The 18,421-nt window shown below is 40.3% G+C and overlaps 2 protein-coding genes and 3 non-coding genes across 5 annotated transcripts in view; all 5 read left to right on the forward strand.

Annotated features, from left to right (window-relative positions):
- The first annotated feature begins 5,087 nt into the window (after positions 1-5,087).
- On the forward strand, positions 5,088-6,600 carry LOC105692975 (ATP-dependent DNA helicase pfh1-like). Its single transcript, XM_048653770.1, has 2 exons — positions 5,088-6,207; positions 6,365-6,600. The coding sequence occupies exons 1-2, from the start codon at positions 5,088-5,090 to the stop codon at positions 6,598-6,600; spliced, it is 1,356 nt and encodes a 451-aa protein (XP_048509727.1).
- A 717-nt stretch (positions 6,601-7,317) lies between these two features.
- On the forward strand, positions 7,318-11,350 carry LOC125500555. The gene is made up of 4 exons (XM_048653542.1): positions 7,318-7,580; positions 7,665-7,786; positions 8,193-8,634; positions 8,975-11,350. Exons 3-4 carry the CDS (start codon positions 8,476-8,478, stop codon positions 10,916-10,918), a joined length of 2,103 nt encoding a protein of 700 aa, XP_048509499.1. The 5' UTR covers positions 7,318-7,580; positions 7,665-7,786; positions 8,193-8,475; the 3' UTR covers positions 10,919-11,350.
- A 3,231-nt stretch (positions 11,351-14,581) lies between these two features.
- On the forward strand, positions 14,582-16,495 carry LOC125500800. Its single transcript, XR_007278273.1, has one exon. It is a non-coding gene; the product is annotated as a small subunit ribosomal RNA (ribosomal RNA).
- A 1,125-nt stretch (positions 16,496-17,620) lies between these two features.
- LOC125500799 lies at positions 17,621-17,775 on the forward strand. Its single transcript, XR_007278272.1, has one exon. It is a non-coding gene; the product is annotated as a 5.8S ribosomal RNA (ribosomal RNA).
- Positions 17,776-18,339: 564 nt separating this feature from the next.
- Positions 18,340-18,421, forward strand: part of LOC125500812 — a 4,044-nt gene continuing 3,962 nt past the window's right edge. Inside the window, exon 1 of the ribosomal RNA XR_007278285.1 lies at positions 18,340-18,421. This exon is cut by the window's right edge and continues 3,962 nt beyond it. This is a non-coding gene — a ribosomal RNA (large subunit ribosomal RNA).

Raw genomic sequence — 18,421 nt, forward strand, 5'->3', positions numbered from 1 at the left:
GTCACTCATTTCAATATTTGTTACATAATCATTTCGTATATCAATTTCATCATCATCTATAATAGTACTGTTATTATTATTTTTAATAGTATCATTATTATTCACATCATAGTGGTCATTATTATTTTCATCATTTTCAAGAGTCACAACTCTGTCAGTTCATCTATGTTATCGATAGTGGTTACTGTATGTATGTGATTTTTATTTTTATTTATATGAGAATTGTGATTACTTCTTTTCATTATATATAAACATGTAGCTTCTTTGTTATTTGATAATATTCTTTCCAACCAGGCTCGACCGAATGACACCGAATCCCGGTCGACAGTCATATTCTTAATCTTAATACTCTCGTTGTTATAATCTAATTTTACTTTATTTTTTACTAACCAATCGTGACCAAATATGATATCAGTTGATAAGTTAGGAATTACAAGAAATGCATGATATTCTATGTGATGATTAATATAAATTTGTAATAATACTTGTTCTTTTACTTTGACGCTTTTGTTTTTTACTGCAGTCGAAATATGGATATTATTTACTGGCAGTGTATTAAGTATACGATTTTTAGATAATTTGTTAAAAAAAATTTGCGAGATACACGATACTTGACTCCCGGAATCGACTATCGCAGAAACATTTTTTTCTAATATTTTAATTTTCAATTGTACGGTTACTGTCTGCATTGAATCTGGTTCTTTCGACACATGATTATTATCGTAGTTAACATCTTTATTAAGGTCCGAAATGAAATCATGAAAATCCCAACGCGATGACGGACCTATTTTTATCGCGTTGCTTCCTAGTTTAAAGAACTAGCCGATGATGATGGCATTTCGTTATTATAGTTTCGAAAAGGTATTGGAGGTGGTGGTATGCTTGTGTCAATGTATACATCGTTACTGATTTGACCTACCCTATTTGAATGTCTTTGTTGTTGATTCGGATATGAGCTATTATTGTATTGTCTTCTATTATTACTTCTATAATAGGTACTTGAATTTCGAACGGGGAGATACGAATTATTATTTTGCTTTTCAATTTTATCCCTATTTTGCTTATTTATATCTAAGTTAATTAATACTTGAAGTATTTTATCTATATTTTCTAATTCTACAGTTGCTAATAAATCTCGAACGTACATGGGCAGTTGTTGTATAATATCGTAGTGAATTTCGATTGTACTTCTTGTTTCATCTATGTAATAGGATTTATGTATTTGATCCAAAAAATATGCTTCAAGTGTGCATTCTTTAAAATCATATTTTCGAGTTGACCATTTATTTCTTGCTTGAGCCTTAGCATTAATTGAATTGAACTTCTCCAGAAATTTTGTTTTAAAAATTTCAAATCTATTATTAAATGTTTGTCTATAAGTTTTAAACCATATTTTAGCATATCCTTTTAAAGAATTTTCTACAATTATAAGACAAATATCTGTACATATATTTTTAACTTTAAAGTACCTTTCCAAATTTTCAATATATTCTAACGGATTAGCTTTACCATTCGATTCAAACTCAGGCAAGGACAGATCAATATTTACATTTTGTAACCTGTCAACTAATCTGCTCATCAATTGACCTTCTACATCCCCCTGTACTTGACTAGGCTGATTTTGCGATTCTTTCAAATTTCGAATTTCAGCGAACATTCTTTCTTGATCATTCTTCTGTTTTCTAATTATATCCCACATTTCTTCCTTTTCTCTTCTTAATGCTTCTAATTCTTTTTCCATTTTAGATTTTTTACTATCCTGTTTAGGTGTACCGCTTTGCATAGACTGTGTAGATCTGGTTTTTACAGGTGTTCTGTTCACTTTAGACATAAATTATTTAGAATGTACATACACTGAATTTAAGCATGAACATATATATATGTTACTTTTTTTTTTAAGTTCGGGCGCCAAATGTGTGGATATTTTCTTTGACTCTGGGGTCTGCGTCGATTAGGTAAAAATTATTATACGGACAGAACACCAACCACGTGACATCAATAAGGACTCAATAAATATATTTAACAACACAATTTTTTATTTAACAGTCTACTAGGGTCGACTCGTATCGTAGATTAAAAGATTGTTCATTAATGTGGATCACTCGTGTACGCTTGTTATTTCTCTTTATAATTATTAACTGTTGTTTACGTCGGTATATTAAAATTTGAGTGATCGATTTCTGAGCGAGCTCGACCCCCTTACGTCTTAACACCTTATGTCTTTCTCACCATTAGCTTATTGTCCAATGTCCAAAATCCACCTTCCTTCCCCACCATTCTTCTTATTCTTTCTCTCTCTTCTTTCTTTCTATTACACCCGTTACAAGCTCATAACAACGTAAACGGAACCTATAAAAATTTTCCAGCGAAAAGATAAAAGCACGTGGCCACTAGAAGGGTCAACATCATACACACTTGGCGTACACAGATAGTGATCATAAGTGGCGCATGTAAACATTATGCGATTTGATTTGGGTTGGCGCAAAATATCACTAGTGGGATTTACAGCAGCGCCACAGCAGAGGTGGGGGAATTCGGCGCCGCTCGACTCGCATCGACAGGCCGCGATCTGTCATGATCCACGGCGTTGTCACCTCACAAAACTGACACAGCCATTCAACGATGATTTAACGATAAACGAGACGCGTTAGCAGTCTGAAGCAATTAGCAGTTAAAAGTTAGCATGCAATTATCCTTAATGCGTCTCGTTTATTATCCTTTTCTTACAACACTCATTTCGAATGCATCAATGGCAAGTGTTTACTCTGTCATCGACGGAGATCATCCTATCCTATTTAATTCACCATATCATTCTTCTGACCAAAATAACAACATCGGTCGTGGTTTCTACGATATTATCGACAGATAATCCTAATATTTTCGGTAAACACGCCGTGGATCATAACAGATCGTGGCCGGTCGATGCGATCCCCCCACCTCTGCTGTTGCGCTGCTGTAAATTCGACTAGGGATATTTTGCACGAACCTAAATCAAATCGCGCAACGTTTTCATGCTCCACTTATGATCACGGTTTGTGTACACTGACCGGCATAAATGGCTTCACAATGTTTACGTCGCGCGGCGATGTGTGGGTCACAGGTAGGCGGAGTTTCTATCTACGGGGGCCCATAAGCGCGATCGAGAGAGCATCATAGTGCGACAGAGTTAGCAACATATCGCTCGTTGCATCCCTTTTGCACAGCACTGGTGCGAGCGAGTCGGCAGAGTCAGGTAGACCAGCTTGGTGGGGCAGATATTCTTCTCCTTGCGCGGAAGGCATTTCTGGCCACCGATACTAATTCGTTTCTTGTCTTACTAACGCTGTGCGACGACGATGGGTGATCGAAAACACCATTCCTCTCGAACTCACGAAACTCGCCGTAGCGTCTTCTCACTCCCAACTCATGCGCTGTGGCTGTCTCTCACAATCAGGATACCCAACGTGCGGTAGAAAGTGAGAAGGCGCCAATGGGATGTATAACGGTGCCGAAAGATAGATTCTGATGACTTTTTTGACATTTTCCCAAAATTAAAAAAGTTTTTTTAGGAACTACGTTTTTGAAGTCGATAACCAATGTAATCCAACGTCTACTCGATGGAATCAAATGAAATATCCACAGCTTGTTGAAAGCATAAAAAAGTAGAGGCTGATCGTAGTATTTTTTTTTTTATTAAAATTTACATTTTTTACAAACAATAATAAACTAGTGCTTTTTCAATCGAAAAACCGCCAGTAAACTATCAGAGACCGCCATTCTGTTTATTTGAGAAAAAGAACTTCGACCACCCCTAACCCGTAAGGCCCTGGTAATCTTAATGGGAAAACTGAATCTGTCTATAAGTTCAATCAAGTATCGAATTTTTCCGTTTACTTCAATTAACGGCATGAATATTGCCCGTACTTCATAGTTGAATTGTTGCAAACTGAAATGAAAATAATTTCATAACATCGCGACTTACTCAGCCTGTCCCCGTATACGTTCTCAATGAGTTCGGGAACGAGCGGAAATCGGTAAAAAACATCTACAAATGGGGAAATCGATCGGAAATTACATTTATAATTTTTTTTTTAATTTTGGGAAAATGTCAAAAAAGTCATCAGAATCTATCTTTCGGCACCCTTATACATCCCATTGGCGCCTTCTCACTTTCTACCGCACGTTGGGTATCCTGATTGTGAGAGACAGCCACAGCGCATGAGTTGGGAGTGAGAAGACGCTACGGCGAGTTTCGTGAGTTCGAGAGGAATGGTGTTTTCGATCACCCATCGTCGTCGCACAGCGTTAGTAAGACAAGAAACGAATTAGTATCGGTGGCCAGAAATGCCTTCCGCCCAAGGAGAAGAATATCTCCCCCACCAAGCTGGTCTACCTGACTCTGCCGACTCGCTCGCACCAGTGCTGTGCGAAAGGGATGCAACGAGCGATATGTTGCTAACTCTGTCGCACTATGATGCTCTCTCGATCGCGCTTATGGGCCCCCGTAGATAGAAACTCCGCCTACCTGTGACCCACACATCGCCGCGCGACGTAAACATTGTGAAGCCATTTATGCCGGTCATTGTACGTACATGGTCGTGAAAGAATGGTGCTGACAATATTCATTTTCTCTCTCGTCCAAGATACCTCGATCATGCCACGCATGCTTGTGAATTCCCTAAAAGATCAGTAGTGGGGGAAGAATGAGGGGAATAATATAGTGTTTAGGATTGTGTTTGCTAATCTTAATATATATATTTCTTGTGTGCGTGTGTATGTGACTAAACTCCTCCTAAACGACTGGACCAATTTTGATGAAATTTTTTGTGTGTGTTCGTGGAGATTCGAGAATGGTTTAGATTTACAGTTTGGTCTACTGGAAAATGTTTTTTCAATTAATTTCTTATTTATAAGGAGTTGTTGATTTTGGAATGTTTTACATTAGATTCGGCGGACGGCGCTATCATCGCATTCAATATTATTCTATTTCAATTTTAGTTTGTCCTGACAGATGGTGCTACGATTAAAATCCTGATAGTCAATTCTCCGCAGAAATATACAATGAGGCTTTAATTATGATTGAGGATATTTGTATTCTTATTTCAAACATGCCACTCATCCATTTTGGCATGCCGGCGCCGAACCGCCCAGCAGTAGATATCATCAACAGTGATGTTCAACGTGAACACCAGTTTGATAAGACTTCGTTGGCTACTTTTGTTGCTAATAATGAACAATTGCTTACAGCTGAACAACGAAATGTATATGATCAAATTAACGTATCAATTGCAGCACAACAAGGTGGATTCTTTTTTTTGGATGCACCAGGTGGCACTGGTAAAACCTTTCTCATCTCACTGATACTTGCGCGCATTCGATCACAAAATCATATTGCATTGGCCATTGCTTCATCAGGCATTGCAGCGACGTTACTTGATGGTGGACGGACTGCGCATTCAGCACTTAAGTTACCTTTGAATGTTCATACAAATCCCGAAGCAATGTGTAACATAAAGAAGCATTCCGGCATGGCTGAAGTTTTGAGAAAATGCAAAATTATTATTTGGGATGAATGTACAATGGCCCACAAGCATTCGCTTGAAGCTCTCGACAGGTCCCTGAAGGATATCAAAGATAATACTAGGCTTTTCGGTGGTGCTCTACTGCTACTGTCTGGTGATTTCAGGCAAACATTGCCAGTAATTCCACGTGCGACATATGCAGACGAAGTAAACGCATGTTTGAAGGAATCTTATCTATGGCGGAGTGTCAGTAAATTGAGCCTTACTATCAATATGCGCGTTCAACTACAAAATGATCCATTAGCGTCAGGATTCTCTGAACAATTGTTAGACATTGGCAACGGTAAAATTCAACTGTATGAAGATACCCAATTTATTAAATTTCCAGAGAACTTTTGCAACATGGTGGCTACCAAAGATGAATTAATAAATAGTATCTTTCCAGATTTAAGATATAACTATACTAATCATGAATGGCTACGAGAGCGAGCTATTTTAGCTGCAAAAAATTTAGATGTAGACGCCATCAATTTTAAAATACAACAGTCATTGCCTGGTAATGAAATTACATTTAAATCAATTGACACCGTTGTTGATCCTGACGAAGTGGTCAACTATCCAGTAGAATTTTTGAATTCTTTAGATTTACCTGGAATGCCACCACATAATTTGCGACTGAAGATTGGCTCACCTATAATTTTGCTTCGTAATTTAAATGCCCCGAGATTGTGTAGTGGCACGCGATTAGTTATAAAAAAAATCATGGGCAACATTATTGAAGCGAAATATTTATCTAATTATTTTATCTGGAAAATTCCAAGGTGAAATTGTACTTTTACCGCGGATCCCAATGATTCCTTCAGATTCACCTATACCATTTAAACGCTTACAATTTCCGATCCGTTTGGCATATGCTATGACTATTAATAAGTCACAAGGTCAAACGATGACATTTTGTGGATTAGATTTAGAAAATCCGTGTTTTTCTCACGGCCAATTGTACGTTGCGTGTTCCAGAGTTGGAAAACCATCGAGTTTGTTTGTTTATACTCCTCATGGACTAACTAAAAATATTGTACATCCAATGGCATTACGCTAAATTAAGTTTTTGTAAATTAAAAATGAATAAATATATATGTTATAAAATGTTTTGAGTGCAAGCTTTTTCACCTTTCATTAAAATGAGTTGAAGTTTTCATTTACGATGCTGTTATTTATTTAACAAAGTAATAACTTTTCAATAATAATTTTCATCAAAGCGGTCCAGATTGTTTCAGCTCATTAAAAAAAGTATGAAATTAAAGACGTGTGTACAGGACAACGTCTGTCGGGTCCGCTAGTGTATTTATAATTATAAATCAGAAAAGCAATTCTGTTTTATTAGGTATTCTCCTAAACCATTAGCTTTCTGGCAAATTTGGATACACTTTCGCGATATAATTTTGAGTGAAACTTTCATTTGAGCCTGATTTCAACCGAATTGGTGGTCGGAGAGTTGAGATCTGATAATCTTCGATCACCGGCAGACTCATTTCATCAGATTCACCATCGTCATCAATCCGCTTATATTTCTGCGAATGAAAAACCATTTCACATAAATGTGATACATAAGGGAAACTGCAAAGTAGTAACTGTCGCGAGTGAGAAAGGTTCTACTTTCTGCCGTTTGGCAGGTAGTGTCAGCGCACCGAGATTGCAATCACACAGCGAATCCTATTCGTTAACCCCCAGAAAGACAGCGTTTTGATTGGACACCGATCACCGTGCTGGCTGCGTAGGGATATACAGAACTAGCGGAAGTGAAATGTCATCTGTCGTCTGTTGGCAAGGCTATCATGGCGGCCGCAACGTGCCAGTGATAGATTTGCGATCGCTGGAAGGTAGGACGTATGTCCGGAAGCCCGGTGGGGACATTCAAGTGTATCACTCACTGTGTTCATAAACGTATCCTAAGTCGATTGAACGACCACAGCCGACCGACTCAGTCACTCGCAGTCATTCGATTTCCGGCAATCGCACGTGAATTGACGGAGGTAGATGCTGTTCACGGATAATAATATTCGGTTTAAACTATTGAAGGTAGGTCGTATTTTTTTCACGCAGGAGGAGACTCAAATCAATTTCAACTAGATTTTTAATATTATATTTTTTACCCTCTGGAAGCATGGTCAACGGGCATGGAGCCGAAACACGTGCTACCGACGCCATCAACGCATTTGCAGTCATTTGTGACCACGCCAGAATGGCATCTTCTGCAACTTTTTTGTTTCCTGAAGATATTTAAGGTATTTATACCCCCATGTGATAAATTTTAACATCAATATGTATAAAAAATTCATGAATCATTTAATCAGGAGAAAGCAAAGTGCAATGCTCGCACCCGAACGCGTAATTTATGAATGATTCCCTTCCATCCTAATAAATTTTACTTTTCAACATAGCAAAGGTCAACGCGCATTATTCCGAAATCAAGGTATTGAAAGGTTTTTAAAAGTGGAGCAATGTATTTTATTCATACTTCTGATTTTTCTAATCTGTAGTCAACAAGCATTTGGAATTATGAGATTACTTTTTATTACCCTTTTCCTTTCTATTTTATTATTATTATTATTATTATTATTATTAATTAATTTATTTATTTATTTATTTATTTATTTATTTATTTATTTATTTATTTATTTATTTTTGCAGATGGCTAACATCACGGTATTTGATGAGTTCAAAGAAATTGTTTTTACTCTTAATAGTCGCGGTAACTTGACCTTCATTTCCTTGCGACAATATTTTCTAAATGCTCAAGGTTTATGTTATTACGATGATGCTCATAACATGCATGGCTTAACAGTTTCATCTGGGGAAATTATAATAAACCCTGAAGTAGATAAATATGACGTCTTTATTACCAAAGGTATGAGTGTTTTCATTTTAACACTTTTACAGTTGAAGGTATGTATCAATAGGTCAAACTTGTTTCATGATTCAATATTACATTACAAACGATATTTCAACAATCAAATCCTCGGAACGTAAGAGACGCCGAGTTGATGAGATATTGCGTGAACTATGTAGCAGTAGAGGTAAAAGTTCCGGTAAAGAAAATCAACATGAAAGTGAAGAGAAGAAGATTAAAATGGTGAGTTTGAGGGCACAAAATATTGTAGATTGTCTTTATTACTTCCATTTACCTTTTCTCTTACCTTTTCTACTGTGAAAAACAGTCCGTGTAGTTGGTGACCACTTCAGAACAAAGTAAACTACGTATTCTATGATTTTACTCTATCTTATTTCTCTTTCTGAAATACCCCTTCTCTAACTTTCTTACTCCATCTTACCTACCAGTATCCGTGTCATCTTGGCTGATTCTGCTTTTGCTTCCACTTTTCTTTTACTCCAACTTCACCCCTTTGCTTCTGCGCTCATCGTAACGTACTCAACGTTCTGTGAGAACGTTATTTATTGTTCTTTTGTTACAGAATCATTCCACAAAGGTAACTCGCCATTTATCAAAACATCGAAGCATCCATGTAGGATGGCTGCATAAATTGGGACCTGATGGTAAATACCTCCAGATGAAGAAGCCTGTAGGTGGCATCAAGGAAATCACATTGCGCACTTCACAGAATTACTTAGTTGAAGATATAAAGGATTTGGCCATTCAGGCTTTTACAGTAAACAACAATTGCCCCAATCTTAAAAAGCTTCAGGTAAAACTTGGATTTTTCGATGGTACTGTGATCACAAAATTTCAAAAGCACGATGGTGAAGCTTGTGATTTATGGACCTATTGTAAAGTTAACGATCGAAAATATCATTTCTATCTTTTAACCATTGAAACTGAAATTGTCCAAGCTCTTGCTCAAAATGAAGATAAATTTGGCCGTGCAATTTTATTTAATAATGATAGTTCAACTAAGGATGATACAAACTTTGACACAGATTATTCATATGATCAAAGCAAAGAGAACAATGAATTATCAAATACCCATGATATTGAAGCACAGAAAACCACTTACGTCAATGATATCCAAATTTATTATCATTATATTCGACAGTCGAAATATTCAGGATCAGCATCAATCATGGAGGTCGATAAGAAAGATCTTTTTAATAGATACCAAAATAATTCTCACCATCAAGATCTTCTGTTTGGCGATTTTGACCCTACAGACTATGGCTTTCAAATAAGCAAGATAGTTAAAGATGATCGAGTTCTACTAGATATTCAGATAGGAGATGATTTAAAAAGAATATACTCGTTTCCTTCAGCCGCTCCTGAAGCTAATGAACATGGTATTTTACATAACATTGATGAAATCCAAGGGAAATATTACGGCAAGTTTGGTTTTGGCATTATTCCAAAATGCACTGATGAATGTAACCCTACTTTTACATGGTATAAGGACGGGAAGGTATTTAAATCAGGGAAATTTTTGTACTGGATCAATCATGATTTAAATATATTGGACAATGTGTTTAACAGTAAGTGGAGTTGTACTATAAGCTGTGAAAAATTGTCTTCAATGAAGTCAGATTCAGTTGATAATAATGAACATGCGAAAACTTCTATCATAAGTGCTTACCAAAATGTTTCAATGCCTATCATAAAACGGGATCAAATACAGTTAACTAGGACTATAATAGGAGCTGGTGCGCAAGGGACCGTTCGTAAAGGAATATGGCTTGCTACGAATGTTGCCATCAAAACGATAAAACTTTGTACATTAAATACTAAGAATTTGTTGAGAGAAATTGAGTTGTTGGACCGCATACGTCATCCAAACATCATACAAGTTTTGGGAATTTGTTTAGAAGCCAACCAATTTCACATTGTGATGGAATGTTTGGATAGTTTCTCATTGTCCGATATTATTTTTGAACAGTCCACTAAGGAAGAGTTTATTTCAACTACTGAAAAGAAAAATCAAATTGGAATTCAGATATGCCAGGCAATAACATATTTGCATAGTCAAGAAAATCCGATCATTCACAGGGATGTAAAGCCAGATAACATTTTAGTGAGTAAGGAATGTCTCGTTAAACTTTGTGACATGAGTTTAAGTAAATTTACCCAAATGTGTTCCACAGTAAGAAGTACTGTGGGTACAAAATCTTTGAAAGGAACTCCGCTTTATATGGCACCCGAATTACTTCTTAAAAAAGGAGAAGCCACTGTACATTCAGATATGTGGGCTTTGGGTTGTACGTTGATTGAGATGTATAGTGAGAAGTTTGTATGGGATTTGAATGATACTGATCTTAAAACAAGTTTGGAACAACAATTAACAAATGAAAAAGTACCTGATATTAATGTAGTTCCTTTTCAACTCACAACTATAATCAAACAATGTTTTGATTACGAACCAAAGAAGAGACCACACGCCATCGATATCGTCAATGTTGATGAAAGCATCAACTAAAAATTCGTGATGTTAGCCATCTTACCTAGTATTAGACTATGCTGACATTTATTTCGTATTTTCTATATCATATTTGTAATGCCTACAAACTTTTCAGTTGTTTACGCGCGTTCCTACTCTTTGTGATAATATAACCCTTTCTTTGTAGGGATCCACCACTTTGTATCAGTGGGTTGTCAGTAGCTGACTATACAAAAAAAAAGTTCAGTTTTTATTTTGTAAAAGATAATAATCTTATTATAGACAGTATAAGATTGCCTCGCAAGTATGTGAAGACTGATATTTTTCTACAGCAGATCTTTGCGCTGTTCTTTGTGATAAAAGTTTCTGGATGTACTTTTAATTATCTAAGATTACTACGAATACCGTACTTACCTGATTATTGAAATATATTAAAAAATATATTATTGAAAATAAATACTTTTCCTAATATTATATGTTTACTTTTGATTACCCTGATAATATAATCGAACGCGGAAATGAATAGGTAATATAGTGCATAAGTTGTGATAGGCACAGTAATCAGATTGAAATCGTTAATTTGGAATTAAAAATTTATTATCAATCGTTACAAATCAAAAGCAGTATATTCATATGGGTTGGGTGTATTATATAATGCAAAACACTTTTTTACATTTTGGGATACATAAAGGATATCTGGAAGACCAAGAAGAAGACACAACCAGCAGATTTGTAGGACCTGAATCAAAAATGCAAAAAAAAAGGAAGGAATTAGTGTACAAATGAAATACGTTACATTTTAATCTTATCAATCTAGTCAATGTTCACAGCAAAAGCCAAAATCGTGTTAATTTTTCATCCGAAATTGTAACAATTTGTTTTGTCAAATGGCTTTAGTACGCTCGAGGGACTACTTTGACTTGACGTTGCAATTTGCAAGGATTAGAACTCCAACTCATTTTTCAGTTGCCTTAAAATACGATACATACGAAGAATTCACCTATCTACGTCAAATATAGTGAGCTCCAAAAATCTGATATACCTATATAGCATATTATACATCTGTTTCATATTTTCCGATTGTTTCGGTTAGAGAGACATACAATTGTAGAGCTTCTTCAACATTATTCGGTAAATTGACATCCGGCATTATTAGTCTAACCAATTCTTCAAAAACTGGTTGAACAAGGATAGGCTTTGAGGTAAACTTATTCAAACATGTCTCAATATCTTGTTCATGTATTTCTTTTTTGTAATCTTTGGTGCCATATTTCTCAGGGAGATAAAATAAACAGTTTGGCTTCCCTGGCAGAGCTTCTCTCGACTTCTGCTTTTGGATTCGGTGCACATTCCATTGTGTACGTATGCTATTCAAATCACGCTTTATAAGTGGTCCGAAGCAAAAGCGTAAACTTTCTGTATGCAATCCATTAGAATCGTTGAAAATGTTCGAATCCCTCATGTCTTTGAACAATGATATCCAGAATCCAGCACCTTGACGCCTCAGTTGAGACCAGAAGCTTTCAATTCTTCGGTTGGATGTACTTTTACCTTTGATAAAGCTTCTGTCACCTGATAATTTGTCTTCATGATAGTATCGAAAACTTTCATGAAGGCACTCAATTAGAGAATTTTTGGTGCCATGATCGGATCTTATTAGAACTGGAAGAGTTTTCAAGTCCGAAAGAGTCGCGCATCACTCGTTGGATCGAAAAATTTTCAAAGTCCGAAAGAGTCGCGCATCACTCGTTGGATCGAAAAATTTTCAAAGTCCCAATGACTCTGGCATCACTCGTTGGATCGAAAAATTTTCGAAGTCCGAGACAGTCGCGCATCACTCGTTGGATCGGAAAATTTTCAAAGTCCGAAAGAGTCGCGCATCACTCGTTGGATCGAAAAATTTTCAAAGTCCGAAAGAGTCGCGCATCACTCGTTGGATCGAAAAATTTTCAAAGTCCGAAAGAGTCGCGCATCACTCGTTGGATCGAACAATTTTCAAAGTCCGAAAGAGTCGCGCATCACTCGTTGGATCGAAAAATTTTCAAAGTCCGAAAGAGTCGCGCATCACTCGTTGGATCGAAAAATTTTCAAAGTCCGAAAGAGTCGCGCATCACTCGTTGGATCGAAAAATTTTCAAAGTCCGAAAGAGTCGCGCATCACTCGTTGGATCGAAAAATTTTCAAAGTCCGAAAGAGTCGCGCATCACTCGTTGGATCGGAAAATTTTCAAAGTCCGATAGAGTCGCGCATCACTCGTTGGATCGAAAAATTTTCAAAGTCCGAAAGAGTCGCGCATCACTCGTTGGAACGAAAAATTTTCAAAGTCCGAAAGAGTCGCGCATCACTCGTTGGATCGAAAAATTTTCAAAGTCCGAAAGAGTCGCGCATCACTCGTTGGATCGAAAAATTTTCAAAGTCCGATAGAGTCGCGCATCACTCGTTGGATCGAAAAATTTTCAAAGTCCGAAAGAGTCGCGCATCACTCGTTGGAACGAAAAATTTTCAAAGTCCGAAAGAGTCGCGCATCACTCGTTGGATCGAACAATTTTCAAAGTCCGAAAGAGTCGCGCATCACTCGTTGGATCGAAAAATTTTCAAAGTCCGAAAGAGTCGCGCATCACTCGTTGGATCGAAAAATTTTCAAAGTCCGAAAGAGTCGCGCATCACTCGTTGGATCGAAAAATTTTCAAAGTCCGAAAGAGTCGCGCATCACTCGTTGGATCGAAAAATTTTCAAAGTCCGAAAGAGTCGCGCATCACTCGTTGGATCGAAAAATTTTCAAAGTCCGATAGAGTCGCGCATCACTCGTTGGATCGAAAAATTTTCAAAGTCCCAACGATTCTCGCATGGAACTAAGTTCCAACGTACTGCCAAATTTTTCAGGTCGCGTTGCTGTTTTGTCCCATAAGGAACACGTGTTATGACCGGCCGGCTCCGACGTCCGAGCGGCACCGTTGATACTTCATGCACCGAGCGGTCTCGACCGGTCGGTCGGCACCTAGTCCTCGGGTTTCGGAACTTTCGACTTGTTTCGGCCCGTATCTCGACATTCCTTTGCGGGTTTGTTGTCGGGGCTATGGTTTCGTCCTCACCGTGTCACGAACACGCAGACAAAAATTTTTTTCGAATTTTGAAAATTTTTCGTCTGAGCGGAGATTCGCACCACAGGCGTTCGTTTCGTTCCGGTAAGAACCACTCTCACGAGTTCAAAGTTTTTCCGAGCGCTCACGTTTCGCAGGGGCGAGTTCTTCGCTCCGTCTAGAAAATATGATTCAATTTGAATCGTCGACACTACATAACCGCGGGTCGGTGTCTAAGACCGAATGGCCCTTTATGCGGTGACCAGAAAGTCTTCTCTCGCAAGTCGAGGGAAGCAGTCGAACAGAGGCATCAACTCGCCACATTCCGTGCGTATCACAGTCTGTTCGCAGACGGTACACATTGATTTCCAATCGTACTCCCGACGCTTGCAATCTAGCCGAAGGATACGAGAAGGATAATTCGAACGATTTGCACCGGGGAGTCGACAAAAATTGTCTTCACCCGAGGAAACACAAAGTCGAACAGAGCGCTCTGAGCGCTAGTACGCGTACACAAGTTGTGCGGTACCAGATATACATATTATATTAAAACGTGTGGCCGACCGGGCAAAGACTCGGCGGCATGGGGCAACACACGAAAAGAGCTACCAATAACACAAAGCTCCCTGGTTGATCCTGCCAGTAGTCATATGCTTGTCTCAAAGATTAAGCCATGCATGTCTCAGTGCAAGCCATATTAAGGTGAAACCGCGAATGGCTCATTAAATCAGTTATGGTTTCTTAGATCGTACCCACATTTACTTGGATAACTGTGGTAATTCTAGAGCTAATACATGCAAACAGAGTTCCGACCAGAGATGGGAGGAATGCTTTTATTAGATCAAAACCAATCGGTGGCGGGTTCGTCCCGTCCGCCGTTTACTTTGGTGACTCTGAATAACTTTGGGCTGATCGCACGGTCTTGGTACCGGCGACGCATCTTTCAAATGTCTGCCTTATCAACTGTCGATGGTAGGTTCTGCGCCTACCATGGTTGTAACGGGTAACGGGGAATCAGGGTTCGATTCCGGAGAGGGAGCCTGAGAAACGGCTACCACGTCCAAGGAAGGCAGCAGGCGCGCAAATTACCCACTCCCGGCACGGGGAGGTAGTGACGAAAAATAACGATACGGGACTCATCCGAGGCCCCGTAATCGGAATGAGTACACTTTAAATCCTTTAACGAGGATCAATTGGAGGGCAAGTCTGGTGCCAGCAGCCGCGGTAATTCCAGCTCCAATAGCGTATATTAAAGTTGTTGCGGTTAAAAAGCTCGTAGTTGAATCTGTGTCCCACGCTGTCGGTTCACCGCTCGCGGTGTTTAACTGGCATGATTGTGGGACGTCCTACCGGTGGGCTTAGCCTTTCGGGGCGGCCCAACTAATATCCCATCGCGGTGCTCTTCATTGAGTGTCGAGGTGGGCCGGTACGTTTACTTTGAACAAATTAGAGTGCTTAAAGCAGGCTATTTTCGCCTGAATACTGTGTGCATGGAATAATGGAATAGGACCTCGGTTCTATTTTGTTGGTTTTCGGAACCCCGAGGTAATGATTAATAGGAACAGATGGGGGCATTCGTATTGCGACGTTAGAGGTGAAATTCTTGGATCGTCGCAAGACGGACAGAAGCGAAAGCATTTGCCAAAAATGTTTTCTTTAATCAAGAACGAAAGTTAGAGGTTCGAAGGCGATCAGATACCGCCCTAGTTCTAACCATAAACGATGCCAGCTAGCGATCCGCCGAAGTTCCTCCGATGACTCGGCGGGCAGCTTCCGGGAAACCAAAGCTTTTGGGTTCCGGGGGAAGTATGGTTGCAAAGCTGAAACTTAAAGGAATTGACGGAAGGGCACCACCAGGAGTGGAGCCTGCGGCTTAATTTGACTCAACACGGGAAACCTCACCAGGCCCGGACACCGGAAGGATTGACAGATTGAGAGCTCTTTCTTGATTCGGTGGGTGGTGGTGCATGGCCGTTCTTAGTTGGTGGAGCGATTTGTCTGGTTAATTCCGATAACGAACGAGACTCTAGCCTGCTAAATAGGCGTACTTTCCGGTATCTCGAAGGCCCCCGGCTTCGGTCGGGAGGTTTTTACTACCGGCGTACAAATAAATCTTCTTAGAGGGACAGGCGGCTTCTAGCCGCACGAGATTGAGCAATAACAGGTCTGTGATGCCCTTAGATGTTCTGGGCCGCACGCGCGCTACACTGAAGGAATCAGCGTGTCTTCCCTGGCCGAAAGGCCCGGGTAACCCGCTGAACCTCCTTCGTGCTAGGGATTGGGGCTTGCAATTATTCCCCATGAACGAGGAATTCCCAGTAAGCGCGAGTCATAAGCTCGCGTTGATTACGTCCCTGCCCTTTGTACACACCGCCCGTCGCTACTACCGATTGAATGATTTAGTGAGGTCTTCGGACTGGTACGCGGCAATGCCTCGGCATTGCCGATGTTGCCGGGAAGATGACCAAACTTGATCATTTAGAGGAAGTAAAAGTCGTAACAAGGTTTCCGTAGGTGAACCTGCGGAAGGATCATTAACGTTTCGTTACTGCGAAAAAAAAAGCAGCGAATCGATGATTATTTTGGTAGATTCCACCGTGAATCTCACGCAATTATAATCCAGTCAAAAGACACACATGGCACAAGAGGTGGCGTACATTGTACGCGTGTCACGAATATCGAACTACGTAACGGCCGAAACGGCTCGTGTCGCACTCACACACGTCGACGACGAACGATCTTGCTATGTCCGTTGGAAGAGAGAGAAAATAATATAAAAAGGACATTACAACTAGTGTATCACGGTAAAATATATCGTGTGCAGCAGCCAAAAACAAACTAAGGCATAAATGGCTATGGGTAAAAAAAACACTAGAAAAATAAAAGGACATTGCTACTACGCCAACCTACGGGGGCGCAAGAACGAAAACTCTCTTTCCATTCTGGACGATAGCGATGCGGATCGTGATGCCATTCGTCGATCAGATTTGTGTGAGGTAGCGACATTGTGCGCGTTGCTGAGGCGACCAAGTGCCCGCTTCTGTTGAACGGGACGCTTGGTGTGCGTTTGAATCAACCGTTCGGTCGATCCCCCCGCTTTGTACGAGGCGTGGCGCGCGATTGATCGAACGGTTTTTTTTATGCTTTTTTTTCAAATTGTTTCTTTTCAAAGATACACATGAAGAAAAGTTACCATACTTTCACGGGGTAACCTGCTCCGGCTGGAGTTTAGCTCCACCGGGGTGACGTCGCGTTCTCCGCGGCGGAAGGTTGGCGACGAACTTTCGCCCCGTGAAATGCAATTGAGATCTTATTCCTTTTGCGTAACATTACCAAAATCCACGTGCCGTGGTTCCCCCCAGACACAAAAAATATGGCTCGATCGAATTATACGCGGCTTCCTCCTCGCACGTAAAGTGTTGTAGAGTACAAGCCGCGCTCGAGCCTTTCGGAGGGGTTCCGCGCGTCACGCGCTTGATATTGGAATCACATTCGAACTGATCGTACAAAGAAACGCTTGAAGCGAGGTGCACGAATGATCGCAAGATTCTTCGCGTCACGACGAGCCGGCGTAACAACCGAACAATTGTCAAAGTGTCTCCTCTGCCCTCCGTTTTGACTCGAGGTGCGGCCGGAGACACGATGCAAAGTGAAAAAACGATTACCCTGAACGGTGGATCACTTGGCTCGTGGGTCGATGAAGAACGCAGCTAATTGCGCGTCTACTTGTGAACTGCAGGACACATGAACATCGACATTTCGAACGCACATTGCGGTCCACGGATACATATCCCGGACCACGCCTGGCTGAGGGTCGTTACAAAACAAACTACTGCACGTGGCCCCACCTCGCAAGAGGAGCGAGGGTCGCGTGCGCAAGAATTGGGCGTTCACCGCTGTGGTCCGCGCGCGAGTCGCGCGCGAGCCCGCGGCGTCGCCTCAAACGATTTTGAGAGACTGACACGGTACGACTCGCGTCAACCGCGCAAAAGTCGGCGGGTTGGTGCATCGCGGTCGTGTGGCCGGTCGTCGCGTCCCAGCGCTAGTATAATAGTCGAGAGGAACGTCGATCCGAGCCGCGCGATACCTGCGTTGCCGCCCGTTTTGACGAACGGGTTGCCGTTAGCAAAAATTTTGGTAAGAGAAACGACCCGCGTGCCAAACGCCTCATCGTCGAATTGATGACGGTTGTGTGGCGCGCGCGTGTCGTTTGTCGGGTTGACGAGAAAAGGTGGAGTAAAAAATAAGAATATCCGCGGAGTCAGATTTTCGATGATCGTCCGTGATTTTTTTTTTATTTTGCGCTCCCCCTCTCGATCACACCCTAGTCGTCTCCGTTGAAAAACACACCACGATATGTTTTGTTCGAACGATTCTTTGACGACCTCAGAGCAGGCGAGACTACCCGCTGAATTTAAGCATATTAATAAGCGGAGGAAAAGAAACTAACCAGGATTTCCTTA

The sequence above is a fragment of the Athalia rosae genome, chromosome 4 (assembly GCF_917208135.1).
Source record: "Athalia rosae chromosome 4, iyAthRosa1.1, whole genome shotgun sequence".
NCBI classification, from domain to species: domain Eukaryota; kingdom Metazoa; phylum Arthropoda; class Insecta; order Hymenoptera; family Athaliidae; genus Athalia; species Athalia rosae.

Coding starts and splice junctions, on each gene's coding strand:
- LOC105692975 (XM_048653770.1), top strand. CDS start 5,088: ATGCCACTCATCCATTTTGGCATGCCGGCGCCGAACCGCCCAGCAGTA. Junction 6,208..6,364: donor CTCACCTATAATTTTGCTTC/GTAATTTAAATG, acceptor TGATTCCTTCAG/ATTCACCTATACCATTTAAA.
- LOC125500555 (XM_048653542.1), top strand. CDS start 8,476: ATGATTCAATATTACATTACAAACGATATTTCAACAATCAAATCCTCG. Junction 8,635..8,974: donor AAGAGAAGAAGATTAAAATG/GTGAGTTTGAGG, acceptor CTTTTGTTACAG/AATCATTCCACAAAGGTAAC.